The sequence below is a fragment of the Parambassis ranga genome, chromosome 7, assembly GCF_900634625.1.
Source record: "Parambassis ranga chromosome 7, fParRan2.1, whole genome shotgun sequence".
In the NCBI taxonomy this organism is placed as follows: domain Eukaryota; kingdom Metazoa; phylum Chordata; class Actinopteri; family Ambassidae; genus Parambassis; species Parambassis ranga.
The window spans coordinates 11,863,985-11,884,867 of record NC_041028.1 but is presented as its reverse complement, the minus strand read 5'-3'; the positions used below and the strand labels follow the sequence as shown (position 1 = coordinate 11,884,867).

Below are 20,883 nucleotides of genomic sequence, written 5' to 3'. Positions count from 1 at the left end.
TCCTCTGAAGTGTTTTTCACTACATCTGTACAATGTCACATACCCTTGTACCCTGTTGTAAAAAAACAGACTTTTCTGCAAGCTTTAATCTCAAAGCAGAGCAGCTGTAATGAAATCCAAATGTGAGTTGAATTATAGACTGTCAACCCTTCTGGCAGAGGGAAAAAAACACCCATTTAGAAGGGTAGAATGAGTAAATATTTTGGCAGTATTTAGATTTGAATGCGCCGCCCAGGTTCTGCTGGGTTGCTGTATGGTCGCAACATACAGGTCAGTAAAAGGGAAGCCTTAGAAATGTCTCCCTGCACTCTGTTTTGCAGCATGGTCTTATGTAACACAGAGTACTCTGTTCACCTCCTCAGATTTTCCACTTTGTGTTTTCAAAAAAACAGGAAATTTACCCAACACACACTTTTACTGTGAAACAAACATATTGGTCACACACTCTTACCTCATCTACTGCAGTGCTGAATGAAGTTTCTCAGAAATCCTAAATTTAAAGCGGTTTGTTTGTTTTTGGCAGACAGGCAGAAAATGGCGTACCTCCTCATGTTTGTCACCCTGCTGCACCTCATCACACTGGCAATGCTGTTCATCGCAACCATGGAGAAGGTAACATAGGAAGGAAGTTTAATTACATCATAAGTGTGACATATCTGACTGTGTCTGTCGTCTCATCTCCTTATAAAGTCCTGGTGGGTGTGGGAAGGCATGGAAAACTCAGACCTCTGGTATAACTGTAGATACGATAACTCCACGGGAACCTGGCTGTGTGCTTCCACTAAAGAAACTGGTAATTCATTTTTTGGTATTTTCTCCCAAAGATAACGACTGAAAATTTAAAGATGGGAGTGGTTTTCTTTCTCAGATTGGCTTCAGGCAGTGCAGGTCCTGATGGTCCTCGCTGTGGTCTTCTCCTCCGTCTCATTCTTGGTGTTCCTGGGTCAACTCTTCACCATGTCTAAAGGTGGACTCTTCTACTTCACTGGGCTGTGCCAAGTCTTTGCAGGTAACAGTGGAGTGAAATAATGCACCTGTCAGCATGCCATTGTTTGTTTAGGTTTAATTTTATACAAGAAGCAACACATTATGTAAATTCTTAATATGTTTTATTTTATGTGACACTACTATAAATATGGGAAATGATGGAGGCTGCAAACACTGCATAATAATATCCACTAAAACAATAACATCACATGTTTTCTATTTATTTTCTAGGCCTGACAGCATTCTCTGCAGCTTTGATCTACACATTACACAACAAAGAAATCCTTCCAGACACCAAAGAGCTGACTTCAGGACACTTTGGCTACTGTTTCATCCTGGCCTGGGTGTGTGTTCCTTTACTGCTGTGTAGTGGGGTCATATACATCCACCTGCGGAAGAAAGAGTAACCAGAGGAAAAGTGTCAACAACAGAAAAGGATCTGACTTCAGTTTATCCAAAATTATTTTAAACATATAGAAATGTCATTGTTGTTATGCTCAGACTTGGCTAATGTATTTTTTTTTATTTGTATATATTTGTAATAGCTAAAGTAAGACAGATCATGCTTCAGGCTTATTCATGGAATTCTCTATATTAGTACAATCTGTAATGCTTAGTACCTTTTTTTTAGAGAAGTCATTATTTTATGTCTTCTGTGAAGCAGGAAAATACCAACAGTAGGCTAGTATGTGCTTTTTACCTTTTTAAATTTCCCTAACAGCAAACTGGAAATGTATATTTTTGTACCTTTTTATAGCTGACAAAGTATATAAAGTAGATGACGTCAGTAATCATCACACAAACACAATCGTACTTTTCAATCCTTGTTTATGGTCGTTGCCATAGCGACCATAAACATACACGTGCTCAGCCGGAGACAGCTTCACAAGCTAATTTGCAGTCCTGTGTTTACCAGTCTTTCTTGTGACCATGGAGGTAAAACCTAACGTTTTTGGGACAACGTCCAAAATATATCCTCTGTCCTTACCCAAAGGAATTAAAGTGTTGTGTGAAATCTGCCAAAGAGACGCGCACCTGCAGTGCGCCCAGTGTCGGGTGACGTATTACTGGTAAGATCGATTTATCCCAGCTGTCAACACCTCATAAAACATTAGGCTGATCATAATAAACTGACCGTTTGTGTGTGAAAATATTATTTCCAAATGCCGCCTATGTTTTTGTGTTCTGTGAGTTTGTACGGTTTAGACGCGAGGTGGCAGCGTCCGCCATGTTTTTTTTTCTTCCCATCAAAAAATCAGAGAACGCCCCCGGATGAAAGGCGTTCCTGTGGCTGAGGAACAGCTGGAAATGACATTACCACAACGGTTATTTTTTGCTCATGAGACTGGTGCCTGTGTCTTTTTTTTTTGATCGTGCAATTTGCTCAACATCAGTCCAACAAGCCAACACACTGCCTTATGCAGGCTGAGCTGCAGACCATGAGATGGTGCTGGGTGAAATCCTCATTTGGCATAGAATGTGGAGTGAAGAAGAGCATGTGGTGACACCCCTGCCTGGAGGGATTTATGGAAAGGGATGAGCCACTACAGCCAGTCTCAGGGAGCTTACAGCCTCTTACTGTGGCTGCAGCGCTCTCAGCCTTTTACAACAAATGAAAAGCACATGTTTTGTATGTAATGTAATACAAATGTTTAGATTATGCCTTATCATATTGGGATACAAGCAGGATAACACGTTTTTTATTAGATCTGAAGAAAGTTAGTTTAGGGTTGCTTTAGAAATTAGCTTTAATTATATGTCTGTTCAGCATTTTTCTTTGTCAATGTTTCTTTGGGTCAACTTAGGGTGTTATGGGTGAAATGGATAATCTGCATGCTAAATGAGCCATATCACATTCTGTCTGGCTGCTACATAACTAGTATGCTTATGATTGTGGTAACTATTTACTGCAGCATTAGGCCGACTGATAAGCAAAAGAGAGCCAGGCAGAAAGCAGAAAGTGTGTCCTGAGAATGCCTATTACTGTAATTTATGTTCATGTGCACCTTTCTGCACAAGCTGTGCAGAATGTGAGTGATGGGACACCGGACGCCTGATTTCTGCCTGCTCCTGAAGGAGAAGTGCACTGAAGGGAGCATAAAGGCTCCACAGTAATAAAAACACATGGAAAACCAAGACAGTTTCCACAGATGTGTGCAGAAGAGGTGTGCCAGATGAGCAAAATTACAGACCAGTTATGTAATGGTGCACAATTTAGTATGCCCTCGTGTGCACTCGGATGGCATTTCCTAAACAGAATAGAAGGCTTTGCAGTATTTTTCTGTGAGATATCACTCTGATCCATACTTCCATATAATTTTTACCAAAGCTAGTGTAGATCATGTTTTTTTTTAATCAACAGCTTGATTGCTGAGAAAACATTAGCCTCATTGGGGATCAGTTTGGAAATTTCAATATGACAGATTTTTCTTGAATTCCTCAGTAATGCTGAGCACCAGCAGGCTGACTGGGTTGGGATCCATGAGAGAATTTGTCAGCTGCTTGTTCCCATACGCAATCCACCGCCCTTAAGCTCCCAGAAGGCCATCCAAATTGAGACGCAGCTTAAAAAGGTGAGGATGTGTATAACCACATGTGAGGAACATACTGTACAGTGTAGACATATTGTTTTAAATTTCTCTTTAGCTTACATTTCTCACCATCATGGGAAATGACCACAGAGGAATTTGTGGTGCTTTGTCTGAGTTGACAGTCAGCTGCATATGGTTTCAGTTCCAGCCAGTTCCAGCTTCAGTGATTCATGTTTGCATGACACTTGAATGATATGCAAGGTAATCCTGAACACTTCTGGGTATTGGCTCGATCAGCAGGAGTGGTTTGCTACTGTGAATTGTTGTGCAACTTTCTTAGAAGTCTAAGGGGTGGCTGAAGGGTGAAATTATGCTGATGTACACCTGGTATTTGTTCCCTTTAGGCAGAGCTGATCAAGATATGTAGGTCGGTGGCTCAAAGCAAGCTCTCTGAAGGAAAACACCAAGAGGCTCTGCCTGCTGCCCAGTGCTGCCTGCGTATTTCCATTGACCTCCATGGCAACTGTAACACCCAACTAGTCCCTGCCTACCTGCTGCTGGCTGAAGCTAATATGGGTGAGAGGCGAGCACAAAATAGTTTCCCAGATCTTTTTTGTTGATTCACTGTACAGTACAGGATATTAGTGTTTGTTTCCTCTCTACAGGTTTGGGTAATCTAGCTCAAGTAGCAGATCTCCTGTCCCTTGCAGAGTGGGTGGTGTCAAAGAGCCCAGAATGTGGTTATGAGGTCCACCATCGGCTGCACAGGAGTCTTGGCCGCCTTTATACAGCAACCGGAAACCTGGAAACAGCTCTACATAACTTTGCAAATGCTGTCTGTGTCACAATTAGCATCCTGACTTTTTAACTCTTCCATGACTATATTGAGCAGGAGGATTGTATTTATAGTGAAAACAACTTTTTCATCCTGTGTAGAATGCTCAATATTTTGTTCCATTACATTAGTAATTCTTAATACATACAAATTTAACATTATAATATAATAAAACATTTTATTGTTTGTTTTCAGATATATAATGCCAGTGAGGAGTATGGTGTGGATAGCATAATCACCTGTAGTGACTTCTACCTTATGGCTGATGTGTTTGCAAAACAGGGAGAGATGTCCATCGCCTGTTCCTTGTACTCTGAGGTACATCATTTCCCATAGGACTGAATCTATTTTTGTTTATGTATATCATGTTTATCTTATACTTTCCTTACTTTCTCCTGTTGTAGGTGGCACATACTTTGCACCGCCATCTGAATGAACTCTTCAAGTCTCACATCCAAAATCCAGACAAATTGTTGGACCCCATCTATGGTGCATATGTCACATCTAATATGTGCAATGTAAATAATGTAAAGCCAATTGCCCTATTGTTAGTATATCCAATTATGCCACACTGTAAATGACATCACCGGCCTATCATGCTCCAAACTCTTAACAGCCAAGACAGCCATCGGCGTATCGCTGAAAAAATAAGGTCAACAAAGCTATATTTAGTCAAGCTGTCTTGCCGTGCAATCCGAAAGCTAAACCCCAGATTTACACTAGTATGCTTAGGACCGACTAGAGACCACTGCTGACACATCTCTGGCTGTGCAGCATCCGCAACACTAGCTTCTATCACAGCTGCTGCCCTACATATGATGCTAAGCTTGTTAGCTCCAATGCAATTTCCTGGGCATTCTGGGATGTTTATCTGGAAAAAGTGGGCGAGGAAGATGCTTACACAAACCCTACCAAAGATGCACACAGACCTAATTTTTATTGACCAGAATACAATTGATGTATTTTGTTTTCTCAATGAACATTTAAGACCACGGTAATCCTCTGTACCATAAAACTAAATGACATTTACGCCTTTGTTTGTATCCGTGCAAGCAGACAAAGCCAAGCAAGTTGAAGTGGAGGAGATGTTGCAAACCATACTGGCGTTTCAGCAAAATGACTGCAATAAAGACTCTGCTCAGATTGCACTGGTGGCCCACAGCCTGGCTATGCTGTGGTACCTGGCAGGTGACTCCCTAAAGGTAAGCCACCTGACGGGTTCAGGTATTAACACAGTGACACCATGCCCCACTTGTGCTGTCTCAGTGTGGGATTATGTCTTAATTGGCGAAGCTGTAAAGATAAGGTGGGATTAAGTTGTAGTTGATGAGGATGTCTTGGCTCTCCAACTTCCTCCTTAGTTTCCTATCTTTGTGTAAAGCTCTGGAGGCTGTTTGTATGTGTGTCAACACTTTAGACGCTTGGTGAATCAGCAGATCTGTCTCACCAGCTCAGAGAAAAAGGCTGCAGTGTCCTAGTGTTTGTGCATTAGTAGCAGGAAAGTCCTGCATGTCAGAGTTCAGTGTGTTCTGGGTAAGAGGGGGATAAAGGTTGGACGACATCTTACAGCTAAGCTCAGGTACAAAAACATGTTCAAGCCAGTTCAAACAGTTCAAATACAGCTCTACAATTAGTTAATGTGTTTTATTGTTGTCATCTATCTGCTGTGTTGTTAGGGCTGCTGTTTTTCACTGTGTCGTTGAGGATATAATAAACATTGCACAAGAGAACCTATGAGCTGCATCAAATCCTTCAAAATAAAGGTTCTGCATTAAAAAAATCATTTTATTTATAAAGCATGAACAGCAAAATGAAGGTATATTCTACTCTGAAATGTAGTAAAGTGGAAGTATAAAGCGGCAATGTGTGGAAATACAGGAAGTACAGTACTTCAGTGAGAACTTCCCAGCTGTTTACAAGTCTCACAAACTTACAGGAATCCCATGAACGCCACTATAAACCTCACATAATTTCCCAGTGAAATCGATTCCATATAAGAATGCATGGTTTTGTCAACAGTGTCAAACAGCAGTTACATGTCCATGTTGTCCTTTATAGGACAGTGGAACAGCCTGGCAGATCAGGTTGCAGTAAGGGTAGAGAGGGGTGAATTAAGTCAACTGGGTTGCAGTCCAATTTCAGTGATATCATTATATAAGTCAGCTTTACTCTCCCCAGAGAGTCTGACAGCTGCATTTGTTTCTGTTTGTGTTTGTGTGCCAGGCACTGGGATTTGGCAGCACAGCCCTGCAGGCCAGCCAGCTGATACCAAACCATGACCTGACAGAATCCATCCAGGGCCTGCTGCAGCTGGTGCAGAATCCGCAGGCAGACCCACATCCTGGTTCTGATTAGCCAACCAGCTCATCAGGACGTTCAGTAAAATATTTAATACCATTTGCACTTTATCCAGATGTTAGGTGCGTAATGAAAAAAAACTGCATGCAATAGAAAAGGAGGAGACGCTTTTTCACAGGTTTTGAATAATGACTCATCTTTATTTTTAATCTAAAAAAAAAAGAGGGATATATATATTTCCATCATTTTGGAATTACATGAATTTGGGATCAATTTTTGTAACACTGAACAGAATAATGGTCAAGGGCATTTCCTATAAACCTATATGCAATGTTTTTGCTTATTTCATGTCTAGCAATCCAGAACCTCTTAATCCAATCACCATATTCAGATAAAGATGTCTAATGTCTATACATCATCACCAGAGAGCTGCATTATTTCACTGAAGCAAAAACATTGCATCTTTCTTCTGCAAATAAAAGAATTGCCTACTGTAAACATTTTAGCAAACTTCAGGTTCCTTTTAAAACCGATGTAAAATAAACCTGATGGGTGCTGTGAAATCTTACATATTATATACATTTCTAAAACATTTACTCCTTTTTATCAAAACAATATTTTTTAAAATCATCTTACTACTAGTGTTATTTGTACTGATTTATACAACAAAATGTTTGTTTTTGGCATTCAGATTCTTTTTTTTCATGTGATGAGAGGCAGCAAAACATGGAAACACTTGGATTTTCTCATATTCCCTTTTCATTTTAAAATGTATGAACCAAATATACATTAGCAGCAGTTTGGATTTAAATAGTAGCCTTGTGCTCTGTTGTTGTACACAGTGACTCATCCAGAGGTCCCTACATGTTTGTTCCAGGCTGGCCACACATCTCACAAGGCCAATACATGTATTCCTTCCCTGTATCAATAGCATGCAGTACCCCTGTTTCTTTTCAGTAGCTTCCATGCATTGTATACATTTTATCATGGCCGCTCATCTATGAAGACAAAGCAGAAAGAAATCTGAACAGGGAACTTTGACTAGACTTTGATCCTCAAATCAGTAATCCTGAAGGAAACCACATGATGAGAAGGCATTTCTAAAAATTGATAGGGCACTGTTTATTTACCTTCAGTGGCTAGATGTGCTGTCGGCATATGGATGATGCATAAATAATGGGCAGTAAGAGTGAAATGAACATTTCTCTCTTATATGGCTGGCTGTTGATGTCTTGAAAAGCTATGTGACGTTTAATTTACACTTATGTACACAACGTGGAATGATGCAGACTTCAATACAAGGACAAAGACTTCAAAAAAATTCAGGGGAACAACAACTGGAGATAGCTCACCCACATAAGCATTTATGCTGGGATGTGACTTGATCAAGGCCGCCGGACCTAGCGTGTCAGGAGAATAGACATTAGGGGATTTCACAGTTTGTCAGATATTTTCATTATGTAGATACTGGACAACATCACAGTACATGGTGTTATTCTCTCAGTGGAACCACTGTGATCACTTGACAGCAGACTTTAAAAATGAGCTGCCTTTTTTTTTCTTCCTTTTGTCTGTTTAGATTTGGCACCCTACAGCAGGGCCCTGTTGGATTCAGACAGTAAATTTGGGCCCACTAGAAAGTGAAATAAAAATCAAGCTTCACAGCGGATTCACTTTATTGAGACAATATTAGTGCACACAACCACTTCTTTTTCGTTTAAAAATACGATAAATTAGGAAGAAAACAAGGAACAATATAAAACAAGCAAGGAAAAAAAGTGCATGTTAACCATGGTATACACCACATGTCTTATACTGTAGTTTACAACCTTTTTTTCATTGTTGTTTATGTGTATTGTTGTCTGCTTGTAGGTACGTGTTATGTCTGACATGTCTCAAACTCGGATGGATATGTCATGCCTTTGGGGGTCAGGGTTTTGATCCAGGCTGCTTCCCTGAGTTGTGTTCAACAGAAAGGGTTACAGGCCTAAAAAACATAAATGTCACCATGCGGAACATAGGGTTTGAATTTGTGCTTTCGATGTGAGCTATAAATTATTCTAAGTGATTGACAGTTACACCAGTATATCCCACAACTATGTATGTGATCTAAAAAAAATCTAAAGGAACAAAACTTGTAAACAATATAAATCTAGGCTGCTGAAATCCCTGGATTATTTTCCTTTTTTCTCTAAGGAAACAAGTAACATTCTATTCAAGAAGACTGCAAAAAATGTAGCTTCCATTTTTTGTACATCATGCCAACACATTTTGTGGGTTATGATACTGTATTGTAATAAACTATAAAAGCAGTAAAATCTACAAATGATATGACAGTAATCACATCTAACCAAATCTGGAAATTGTAAGCACCAAATTTCAGTCTCACTCTTTTTTATATTGCAAGTCTGTACAACTAGCTTGTCCAAAATAGCTTATGAAAATGTCAATGTTGGCAGTTTTACCTGTTCCAGTTCCACCAGCAAAATACTAGCATGCTGTGAAGCTAATTCACTACCTAAATATATACACAAAGAAAGTTAAAAACAAAAAAGAAAAGAAAACACAACTATGTTTTTGTGTCGCTGTTAGACATCTAGGGATGGTATACCTGGTATGTCATGGGCCATTTGACAACCACAAAGATCCAGGCTGATATGTACTGTATGTCTGAATATCTATGTCATCCTACGGCAGTGAGAAGTCACTGTTTTGAGGTATATTTTTGCTTTGCAAGTGTAGACACAGCTTTCACACAATGTCTTATCTTTCCTAAGAATGTCATCTGAGTGAGAAAAAAATGCATCTGTTTTTCATAAAGTGCTAGGCATTTAATGAACCAAAAAAAAAACACAGCAGACTGCTGCTGTCCGATGCTGGTAAGGCTAATCAAACATGCAATCCGAGAATGTAAAATTTAAAAACGAGCAGTGAGCAATTTTATATTTAATGTTGTGACTTTTATTCTAGTTTGCACAGTTTGAGGCAGCTGCATGCCTTCACATTGGCATGCCTGCTGAAGTGAACAGACAAAGTTACAGACACCGTTAGCACCCAAGATCATTTTCTGGCTTTATGGGTTCACGTCTGATTTCACTAGCTATGCATAAAAGGCAAATCAGCCACTGTGTTTCAAACCTGGCATTTTACCGATTATAATTTTAAAACGTTTTGTTGCATTACCCTGGTATTTTTTTAGTTACATTAACAACATGACATATGTCAAAGAGCAAGAAATTAATGTCCATCTCATCATGTATTATGAATCGCAGTAAATCTGAGATAAAAAATTATACATGTCCAGTTATTGCAGGATGACTCCCATCCTGTTCTATGCTCTTAAGAAGAGCACGACATTGCTACATTGTAACTGTAAATATGCATGAGCATGTATTCCAACAACAAATTTTGCCTCCAATTCAGCCAACTTGACCACAGTCCCAGGAGGAAAGCCTTTTCTACAACATATGGATTTGACTTAAAGTAGAGTTTCTGTATTGTGAGGATAAATACATGGGAGGAGTTCATGCTTAATCCTTGATCCCGCCAAAAATATTAAATAGAAACTACCAGAAGCCAATTTGGTAGTGATCATATATACTGTATCCCACTCTCACCTTGATGCTGCAGTGTAGCCTTAGCAGGATGTGCAGTTTGGAAATAGAGGTGCAAAGAGAGGATAGTCAGGGGAGCAGCCTCAGATCTGTAAGTGGGAGAAGGCTTGTGTTTGGTGTTTCTGTGAGTATGTCAGTATGTGTGTTTTGTTCTGCCCATGTTTTGCACTCATGTTTTGTGTATTCATACGTTTTTTTAAAAGGAATGTTTGTTGCCATCTGTACAGGTGTGTGTATGTTTATGTGGCGTTTATGTGTGAAGCAGCTTCAATCTCACTCAGTCAATAGCTTGATCTCATTGGCGAGGAGCGTGTTGAAGTTGTAGGCTGGATCTGGGAGATCAGGGAGGTCGGGCAGAGTGGAGGAAGTGGATTGGCACGGCGAGGACTGCGATGGCTCCGGTAACTCCGGGTCGCTCTCACTGGAAGTGGAACCCACGCTCATGTTGCAGACAGCCTCAGGCAGTGAGCTGCTGCCAGCAGGGACGCTGCACACCTCAGGCTCGCTGCTGGTCTCACTGGTGCTCGACACGACTGACAGCAAGGACATCTTACGGGTGAGGCGGCTGGGTAGCATCGACAGGGCATAGTCGGCAACAATGCCTGCTACATCCATGCCACAAGCCTGGTCGAAGGCAATGAAGCCCACGTTGGCGTTGGCCTCGCAAACCACAAATGAGCCATCATTGAGCTGCAGGAGATCAATACCGCACACATCCATGCCGAGGATGTTAGACACCTCTATGGCCAGCTGCTTTCCCTGCTCGCTCAGTGGGCACATCATTCCAACACCACCTAACAATGGAGTCAAAAACATAAAAATCTGGTTAATACACACCTCACATGTCAGACTGAGCTCAAAAACATTAGAATTTTCTGATAATCAAAAAAGATTTCATATTCTACAAATGGAGTGTCAGGAGAGTTCTTTTTAATATTTAATATCATAAAATTAAATATCAGCTCACATCTGCCTAGAGTCAGTAGAAGTGTCAACCTGAACTGTTACATAAATGCAGAATAATCTGATGACTGGTGTCCTAAATATGTCACAGTGCATTACAACCAGAGCAAGACTAAAACTGCTCATGCTCTGACACTGAAAATCAGTCTCATCAACTGCAATGCTGTGTAAGTCAATGTGTTAGGGGTAGAGTCAGGACAGGCTTGTTGGTTGTACCAGAAGTAGTTCATAAAGTAAGAGAGACAATCTTTTTTCTGTAAACCACTGATGGGCAGATCCAGTGACATGTGACATATATGTGTGCACCAACTGGTCACTATGTAAAATACAAGCAGACAGACACAATAAGTCATAATGGTCTTTATAATAATTCCCAAATATCTCTAAATAAGACTTTAATGACCAGAACAACTTTAACCTCATAATTTAAAAAACATTGAGATGGTTTCCCAACTAAAGACAATCTTATATTCTTCCATCAGTATATGGAAATATACCACTTTAAAAACATAACTATGCTAGTGCAGTAGTGCTTATAACAGTAATGTAATTTGTGATCATTGACTCTCAGGCACATTCCTACCCAGGGAGCAGTTGCTCTGCATGCGACCGTCGGTGGAGCAGCGTAGCATAGAGCCGATGACACGGCCGCCCACCAGGACCACCCTCACATCACGGCCATGCGACTCCTTGACATACTCCTGAAACAGGTAGGGGGCATCATGGCGGATCAAGTGGCACAGGTCTGCCAGGTGGTGTTTGTCACGGGCCAAGAACACAGCCTTCCCTAAGAGGAGGAAGGAGACATGAACATAGAGCGGTTTCTATCCACATGAAAACAAAATGGTTCCATGCACTCTCATTTGATTTATGTTAGTCATGGTTGAGTTATGGTTGGTTAAAGCTTGCTGACAAGTAGCTGTGTCTGCTGACTGTGTCTCATGTCAGTTCTCATTTCTCATCTAACAGACAGGACAGTCTTCTTAGCAGCTACAGAACTGCTTCTCACACAGGATAGAAGATGCCTGTTTTAATTAACACCACTTGGTCTGTGTTCTTATTGTCAAGACCTCTGACCCCAGTTCCAGGAAACTCATGTGATTGCAGTGAGTCTGTGCACACCATGTAAGACAATGACAGGGCAATCTCTTGGTAGCATGATGTAGATCTGAAGATGGACAGTGGCAGATATGACATAATGCTTTAAAAGTCAAAAACAAGAAAAGAAAGTAGTAGTAGTAGTCGTCCTGTGACACATGAATGGAGGGTGTAACAACATGGTGAATCACATGATTTTACATCCAAATCAACTGACCAAGGAAAGAGCAAGGAATGATTCATATGATTTGGAAACACTCCTTTCTATTTTTTCACAGGCTTTTATACATGCTCATAAAAAGGACTTCAGCCAGTGCCAACAGTCAACCACAGGGACACTAGGAGCAACCCTTGAGACACCAAACTCCATAAAAAGGGTTAAGCTGGTGGCTGCCTAACGGTTACTTTCCCTAACAATGTGCTGTGGTGGCAGCATGGGCTAGCCAAGACTATTGTTTTTTTCCCCTCACACAATGGTAGAAGCAGTCAAGTGTCGATAAATATGAATAGGGAAGGGCTAATGGGTCAGCAGACACTGAGGCTGGTGTCTTGGAAGCACAGCATGGCTGAAACTTCCAGCTCATGCCCCTTGTGAATTAGGGCAAAATGAGAAGAGTGGGGTCCATTTTTTAACCCCAAATAAGGTAAAATGATTAACCTAACAAAACATTAGAGGCATCACATAGTTCTGTTCTGTGTTTTTTGCAGCACCACAGTCCTAATCATTTAACACCCTGACAGTGAATTTCATATAAGGGTGGACTGTACTCTCATTAGGGGCCAGTTGTGTGAAGATTTTAAGGAGTGGTTTAGTAAACAGAATAGAGATTATGGACCGACTAGCTTACCTCTGTGGCCACGTGCATTCTTCACCACCACCGGGTAGCCAAGCGGCTCTGCTTCATCAATCATCTTACGGAAGTTGTCATGCCCTCCTTGGAAACGATAATGCAGCCAGACAAAAAGGAGGCAAACACAAACACAGTTAAAAATATAATAAAAAAATGTTTTTGTTTTGATAGCATAATTCACACATTACAGTAGACTTAACAGGGTGGGCAGAGGGAATGTAGCATGTCGCTATGGAAACAGAAGTGACTCAGTTACATAAGCTCTCCAGCTGCTCTGCATGCATCGCAAGGCCTACTGTGCAGAGAGGGATGGAATGTAGGCCAAACAACCCCCTCCTTTTTCTTTCTCTCTTGCTGTCTGTTTCTGCTCTCACAAACTCCACAGCACAGAGGAGTTTTGGAAAACAGAAAGAAGTGTGTGCTGCTGGTTGTTGGTCTCTCTTTATTACTTCAAATCAACAAAGTACACCAAATATAAACAGCCTGCCTTTTTGTTGATGGCTACATGCCATGTCTTCCTTACTTACAAATACAACAGCAGCATTGATAATAATCAGTGATTTGAACAGGTATGTATGGCAGGGTGTTGCTTCAGTAATTGCAGTGAATGAATAAATGCGTATTAATCCATCTTATACAACTAATGTGAATGAAATGTCAACAAACATCTGTCACAGCAGTGTTTCTGTACAGACATTCATTTGACTACAGATGATGAAACTCAATGGCATTTAAATGTTAAAACAGACTTATTTTTTTGTGTTTTGTCTTCCACTCAACAGGAGAGGTCCTTTAGATAAATGACAGGTATGGATTTACCATAGGAGAACGTGTCAGGGAGAGGCACGCCATGGCCGGCTAGTTCCTGAAAGGTCCAAAACTTGTTGACACAGTTGAGGATGGCCTGGGGTCTGTTGATCATCCGGCAGCCCATCTTCTCCAGGTGGCGCAGCACAGTGATGTCACTATCTGACTGAACCCAAGGTGTGGGCACCCGCACAACCACTACCTGCGGATAGGATGTCACCATTTCCTGCTCCACTCGCAGACCTGAATATTGAGATAGAGGAATGGAAAAGGGGGTTATTGGAGAACAGATGGTAGAGGGACTTGTTCAGACAAAAAAGTGCCATTAAATTCTAACATTCTAGAAACATTGTAAAAGTGCTTGGTGAGATTTGAGATCCCTCATATACAGGTGGAAAAGACTGTTTTGTGGACTTTGTTTCTGTCGTCAAAACACAGCTCTGACAGAGTTGGCTAGGTTACAGGTCCAGGCAGAGGCAGCCAGCTGCATAGATGGAAGTGTTGAGCCGTGAATTTGGAACCTGCAGCATCTGTTGATACAATACTGTCCATAACCACTTACAGTAGCTTCCTGCAGTGCTATAATATTGTCTTCCTCTTTTGAGGATATAAAATTGACATACTAAGTTTTTACTGCTGACTAATCAAAAAAGGGATTGTTTGGAAACACTGTGTTGATATAGTATTTAAAAAAACGAAAGGAAAATAAGATCTGTGTAATCTAATTGATATATGATCTGAAATGCATGGTGTGTTTCTTTATTCAAGTCAAACTAACATTGGTTTTCAATGTCTCTGCCTGACACCACTTTTATAATGCAAATGTGAGCTAAGTAGCTACAATAGGCTAACTGAGCACATCTGAATAGGTCACTGATCAGCCATTTTAATTCAGCACAGCATGTATAAGCCATAGAGAACAGGGAATGGACAAAGAGAAGCTTGTATCATATGCTGGTTAGAATAAAACTAGTGTGGCACAGAATCCACCAACCTCTCTACAAAGGCTACAAATCGAACCAAGTGTAACCATCATTAGCCTCCTCCAGTCTCTATCAGCATCCATGTGAAACTGCACAACATAGCAAGATTCTGAAATTACATTGTATTCGCCAGTGCAGATGGCATATTTAACAGCCATGCACCAAGTTTTGGCAGCATTTTATTGGCGACTGGTGGTACACTGTCACCCTGGATAGAGAGAGGAAACAGAGAGAGACTGTGAGATTTTTGAGCCTGCAGCTCATCATGATGAACAGCTTAACTGACAACAAAACCTGTGTGTACGTGTGGGTATTCACATGTATTGGGAAAGTGGGGTGGAAATGCATTTGTCACTGGCACAGCAATTCCCCTCTACTGTGACATGAATTTCAGCCATTTTAGAAGGCAGGCTCACAACAGTGACAGCGGCGGCACTGGCTGAGATCAGAGGTCGAGAGAAGCACGATGGTTAGTGCATGCATAATAACTACAGATAATAGCTCTTGACGTGACAGGAGGTGTGGTGTGCATCCAGTCCAGGTGGTCTGCATGTTGCACCTACTTCTTTTAAGGATATTGTGCACATCTTCAAGTAAAGAGAAAGGAAGCATGCAGAAAAGGAGGGGGAAAGCAACGCATGAAAATAGGACTATGAAGCCATGAGAAGGCCCCACCCTTCTTTTTTTTGCTGCTCCTCCTTCCTATCTTAGTACAGATGCAGGAGGATTGACCGTCTCTGCAGCCCTATTCAGCACTCTCACACACTGCTCTGATTATGCAGCAACTGCGAGTGGCGTTACAGTGGGAAGTATCAGGGGATGTGGTCTCATGGTTTTTGACAGACAGTATTCACAGTGCGTGTCTCCATCTCCGGGGGGACCAAACAGAGACTGATGAGGCAGCTGGATGAATCAGTCCTATTCATTTGTGCAAGTGTTCATGTACACTGTACTGTCAGTCACATGACCATCGCAGAAACGTTCAGAAACCTGACCATTCCAGTGTAAAACAATCGCAGCACAGGTTTTTGTGAGACTACGTCTCAATTCAGGGTATGTATGACCTGTTTACAGTTAAAAGTTTGATTTTGTTTTCTTACCTCTATGATAGGCTGTAATATTTTCTTTGTTCGATAGGCTCTATAGGTGCGTCCCATTTTCAATCTGCCTGACAAAGCTAACAAGCATAACAAGCATTCTGTGCATGCCACTGCAACGTCACAAAGCAGGCTGACAAAACGCTGTGCCAGTGTTTGGCTGGTGGGTCCTGCCAGCCCTGAATGCAGTCTCACTGCAGGACTTGGTATCCTGTTGACATTAGCCAGACAGGGCAGCAGGTTAACTGACAAACTCTAAGAATGTCTTCCTTGCCTGTTTGTATATATGTCATTATAAATAAAAATATACACTGTATGCCCATTGTAAGGCCACATGAATAAAAAAACCCTTTGTTTCCCTTAGCAGTGAAGTCTGTGTTTTCTAAAGAGCACTTCTAAAGAGTCACTTCAACTAGCTGAGACAAGTCCTGACATGAGACAAAAAAATTTGGCATATATTAGGTAAACATATTTTAAACCACACTAACTGAAAATTAGAATTTTCTTATTCATGTTTGTATTGGGGCTGGGAAGTATTTTAATATTACAGTGACCATAATTTAAGTAATGCTCATTTGACTTTAATATGATGACACTGAAAATTTTCTACATTATACTTTTAACAACATTTAAACTGATTAGTCTGTAAAATTAGGCACAGCTTTGTAGTGTTCAATCATTTCACGGTCATCTGAATACACATACCATGTGATACGATCAATACCTAATGTATTGTGGCAGAAAAAGGTAAGCATTTTGTGTCTACCATTCTCAGTGGCTGGTACAATCAAAAAAGAAACTGCTGCTGGTTTATCCAATTTTTTTTACATATGCAAAATAGTCTGCAGTCCTGTCAAGAGTGGTTGATTACACTATGCAATAAAAATAACAAAACATTGGTAGGTGGCAGTTAGCCAGAAGGGCAGCACTTCTAAGTGGTACAACTTAGTGGTGTGCCAAATCATAAGTGGCATGAGCAATCCTAAGAGCATAAAGATGCATTCTCATTCTTTCATTAATATTTGTGGGTTTGTGATCATCTGCACCTGATTTCCTAACAAGATTATTCAGCAACAGAAAGCAAGATGTTACAATGACGTAATCACAGAGCAGACGCTGTTCTCCTTAACCACGTCAACCATGCAAATTGCATGTGCAAGTGTTCATCTGCAGTGTCACTATTTATAAAAAGGGCTGTCGGATTTCACATTGAAAGAGATGCCGGCTGCTTAGGTCATAACAGAGCTGTGCTATTCAAGTAATGTAGTTTTCAGGTATGGTAGTAATAGCAGCATGTGGGAGTCAATGCCAGACCAACAGGCATAACCAGTAACATATAACATGAAAACAAGTGTATTATAAATGTGTTGCCTTGTTTTATCAGCATCTTCTGTACAGGGTTCTTTTCTATCAAGTGCCTCTTTGACAGAACCAATAAAATGCAAATGGCTCCTTTCCAGTCTGCATGTTAGAACCTGCAAATCAGATACTGCTGGCTAACCAATAAACAAGCTGCTTTCCTGGAAGAAAATGAGTGCAAGTCACAGCCCTAAAAGGTCTGTACACATTCTTGATAGGCATGTAAAAAGTGTGTTATTTTGCAACAAATACCTTAGACTGTGCTATGAGCAGCTACATTGTTATATCGGTCATATCAATGCAAATCAAATAAGAGTAATGCAATTCATTGCATAGTCTTATTTGTCATAAAATTAAGAGTCTGTGCTTCATAAATAAAAAAAAACAATTGTGATGTCAATAATTGGCATTGAAGATACAGTATCTGAACCACATGTTTCTAGGTGCTGATAGTTAATTAAGATGCTTAGCCTGCCTTAATGTTCCATCTTTACTAACACACAAGTGTTGTATTTATCGTCTTTGGGGCAGCTGGGTGGCATGCACAAAGATCACAGAGGATTGTGAAATTAATTCATATGTTTAATTTTATTCAATCACAGGATGTGAAATGCCTCTAACTAGCTTCTAAGTTTAGCTGACTTATGTGAGAAGTCATCACTGGTCATTATAACGCTGTGCGATGCACATGTTGAACTCTCCTAGGGACATATTGAACCCATTAACTTGAGCGTGAAACGTGGACCTCAGCCTGACTTGAGAACATACCAGTGAGCCAAGACAATGAGAAACCCTTTGAAATAGCAAGTTGTAAATGTATTACTATCTTTAGGATTGTGTGTACATTTTGACCCTACAAACAAGTGTAACACCTACTATAACTGGTTACTTGTCACTCTTACCACATTTGTGTCTGCATTTCATATTGTACACTTGCAGTAACTCATTTGTTTCTTTTAATATGGCCTGGAAGAATTTGCACACATCGTAGCATCACAATGATGCTGTCAAGCTTCCAATTTTGAAGATTGCATTAAAAATTACATTTAACCTCCACAGGTTCTGTGTAAATGAAATGTAGGTCATTCTCTTAAAGGCCTCTGAACGCACCTCAAGGCCCATATCTTATGCTAGTGTGGTCTGATTTTTCAGGGCCAACAAGAAGATGTATTTATTTGTACTCAGTTCTGCTGCTGCTGTGGTGAGAAACTCAAATAAGTCATGTGTGTGACTAAATGTCTTAAGGAAAAGCCTAAAGCTGGGGACACACTACATGACTTCCCCAGTCTTAACAGATTTAAAAAAAAAACTAGGAGCACACTAACAGATTGGCATCAGCAGTTTTTTTATGATTTGGGTCACACACTTCTGCTCCTGATGAAGGATCACAGACAACAGGATTTATCACACCAACTAAAGCCAACTGAACGCAGCAAACATACCAGCTGGTGGCAGTAATGCGGCAATGTGTTGTTCGCCAACCGCCAAAAAACTCAAAGAAGAAGGAGAAGGAAGAGAAAGAAGAAGAAGTAAACAAACGCTGACGAGTCGGCTCACTGCTGTTGCTGTCTGTGCAGCTATGTGCTCGGAAAGACACAAAGACACATGATGCCCAGCCTCACTGCTAATTCATCCCACATTTTTATCTATTCAGCTCCTGCCAGTGAGGGCCTACACCAGTTATTTATGTGTTAATTGAGACTTTCACACCTCTGATCTGGTAACATTGTGATTTGTAACTTCACGCCATCCCGACGAATTCCGTCTGTGCCTGCTTGTTGAGAGCTCTCACTAGTGCTGTATTAAGCCCTCATAAGTCATTATAGAGATATGGCATCAACAATTCTAAAACAATCCTAAAATAGTACAATTCACAAGAAAATAATATGTGATCTTCTCTTCACACTAGCAAAATGGTCTTACACCTTCCAGCCATGTAACCTAACACCTTTTTAGCATCTGGTTAAAAGAGTGGAACAACTTTGTTGATGAAATCTAATGTTAAACAATTAGCCTCGCCTAATGGGATAAGACAAGCTTAAATGAGTGGACCGTCTTCTAGGCCACGATAAGGGATTACCACAGCAAGGTTTCCACATAAAAAAACCACACTGAACATGTGAGAGCGCGTCATAAAACGCACATCTGCTGCCTCAGAGGAATGCAGTGTGCAGCTCAACTCGATTCCACTAATAACTAGGGTACTGTGTTATAAAAGCTAATTTCCTGTGCTTGGGGTATATCGGATCGTCCACAATATTTGGGATTGCAGCGTATTCAGCTAAATTAAATCAAGCGTCATAGCTTCTTTTCGTCTGGAGGCAGTCTAGCTAGAAAGTGGGTTAGGCGGTCACGGCTGTGCTTACACTTCGCTTCCTTGCTAGCAGGCAGCCCGGGCTAGCCCACTCCTCGCGGTGTGTTCTCTAAACAATGACCGGCTGCCATTAACACGTAAAACATTGCTGATCTAAAAACAGCCCAAGGTTCATCATTAACTCACAATATTTACATAGACCGCTTTGATTGGGAGATGCTTACCTAGCTGTCCTTGGCTGATTGTAACCACGATTTGATCCATGAGGAGATAGCGGAATTCAACATCCTCGTCGGCGCAGCGCTCCTTCAGTGCCCGGAGGATCTGGACTTGGGGATACTCCTGGCTGATGCGCCGGTCGGTCACAAACCAAACCCGAGAACACATATTGGATGCGTGGATTTAAAAAGTTTCCGGCTTTAAAACACACAGTGGTAGCTGTGAGATGTGGCAGGTGAAGGGTGGCAGCGCGGGAGTTGGGGGTCGGGCGGCAGTGGAATAGCACAGAGATGCTCACACAATGGAGACCTCGGCGGCTAACGGTGTGAGCAGGCTGTGATGTGGCTAAAAACAGGACCACGACTCAACTGCTGTCTGCACCGCACCGGCTAGTACGAATAATTTTCTTTATCACCTTTGTTTCTTCTCGCTTCCACCCATTTAGTCCTCCTGTGGTGCGGTTGATGAACCCAGACCAACCGAAATTCGACACGGAAGAAAAAATAACGATTTTTACGCGCAAAAACTCGTCTCGTTCAACCGATGGGCAGCTCCTGTCGCCAGGGCAAACAAAGCTGACGTCGCGCCGCTTTGTATTTCCACTTGTCGACTCAGAATTGCCAATAAAGTTTTCCTGTGTGATGGTTGCGGTCGTACGGCGCAGCAAACCGCAAAGTCGACGCTTTAACACAATAAAGCACGCTAACTCACACGACAACTCTGTATGTGTTGCGTTTGGCTGCTATCCACGAGGTATTGGTGCTGAAAAGTGCACGCGCTTCGTTTACAACTCCACTTCTCCGCGTGCCCATGCACAGGAAACGGGGCCTGGCCCAAAAATAAAGGTTTGGAGGGGCTTTAACCAATCACCATGCGGAAACGGTCTCACTGCCCAAACAGCGGGCGGAAGGTGTGGGCGAGCCCGGC

The 20,883-nt window shown here is 41.3% G+C and overlaps 4 protein-coding genes across 5 annotated transcripts in view; 2 read left to right on the top strand and 2 right to left on the bottom strand.

The window, feature by feature from the left end:
• The window catches only part of ccdc30 (coiled-coil domain containing 30), a 14,692-nt gene extending 14,139 nt beyond the window's left edge, over positions 1 to 553 (bottom strand). The window contains exon 1 of the mRNA XM_028410619.1: positions 452 to 553. The gene's annotated coding sequence lies outside the window, so the exon portion shown is untranslated. The remainder of the gene's footprint in view (positions 1 to 451) is intronic.
• Positions 1 to 2,143, top strand: part of LOC114438983 (epithelial membrane protein 3-like) — a 2,827-nt gene extending 684 nt beyond the window's left edge. Inside the window, exons 2-5 of one of the 2 annotated variants that reach the window (XM_028410665.1) lie at positions 528 to 612; positions 691 to 793; positions 869 to 1,009; positions 1,219 to 2,143. In XM_028410665.1, the coding sequence (XP_028266466.1) occupies positions 535 to 612; positions 691 to 793; positions 869 to 1,009; positions 1,219 to 1,394 (498 nt within the window). In that variant the 5' untranslated portion in view covers positions 528 to 534 and the 3' untranslated portion in view covers positions 1,395 to 2,143. Of the gene's footprint in view, positions 1 to 523; positions 613 to 690; positions 794 to 868; positions 1,010 to 1,218 lie in introns of both variants that reach the window. The other variant, XM_028410664.1, reaches the window with a different exon arrangement.
• On the top strand, positions 1,882 to 6,832 carry zmynd12 (zinc finger, MYND-type containing 12). Its single transcript, XM_028410668.1, has 8 exons — positions 1,882 to 2,057; positions 3,431 to 3,560; positions 3,923 to 4,094; positions 4,184 to 4,353; positions 4,549 to 4,671; positions 4,758 to 4,842; positions 5,410 to 5,555; positions 6,577 to 6,832. Exons 1-8 carry the CDS (start codon positions 1,918 to 1,920, stop codon positions 6,706 to 6,708), a joined length of 1,098 nt encoding a protein of 365 aa, XP_028266469.1. The 5' UTR covers positions 1,882 to 1,917; the 3' UTR covers positions 6,709 to 6,832.
• On the bottom strand, positions 6,820 to 20,883 carry rimkla (ribosomal modification protein rimK-like family member A). The gene is made up of 6 exons (XM_028410643.1): positions 19,962 to 20,883; positions 13,997 to 14,227; positions 13,175 to 13,261; positions 11,812 to 12,015; positions 10,543 to 11,059; positions 6,820 to 8,051 (listed from the first exon to the last, which is right to left on the bottom strand). Exons 1-6 carry the CDS (start codon positions 20,122 to 20,124, stop codon positions 8,000 to 8,002), a joined length of 1,254 nt encoding a protein of 417 aa, XP_028266444.1. The 5' UTR covers positions 20,125 to 20,883; the 3' UTR covers positions 6,820 to 7,999.

What these genes read in the sequence shown, in the direction of transcription:
- rimkla (XM_028410643.1), bottom strand. Translation starts at nt 20,124, where the DNA reads ATGTGTTCTCGGGTTTGGTTTGTGACCGACCGGCGCATCAGCCAGGAG. An exon ending in AATCAGCCAAGGACAGCTAG is followed by an intron (nt 14,228 to 19,961) that starts GTAAGCATCTCC and finishes CTCAATATTCAG; the next exon opens with GTCTGCGAGTGGAGCAGGAA. An exon ending in GAGATCAAGCTATTGACTGA is followed by an intron (nt 8,052 to 10,542) that starts GTGAGATTGAAG and finishes CTGACACGCTAG; the next exon opens with GTCCGGCGGCCTTGATCAAG.
- zmynd12 (XM_028410668.1), top strand. Translation starts at nt 1,918, where the DNA reads ATGGAGGTAAAACCTAACGTTTTTGGGACAACGTCCAAAATATATCCT. An exon ending in TTGAGACGCAGCTTAAAAAG is followed by an intron (nt 3,561 to 3,922) that starts GTGAGGATGTGT and finishes TGTTCCCTTTAG; the next exon opens with GCAGAGCTGATCAAGATATG. An exon ending in TGGCAGGTGACTCCCTAAAG is followed by an intron (nt 5,556 to 6,576) that starts GTAAGCCACCTG and finishes TTTGTGTGCCAG; the next exon opens with GCACTGGGATTTGGCAGCAC.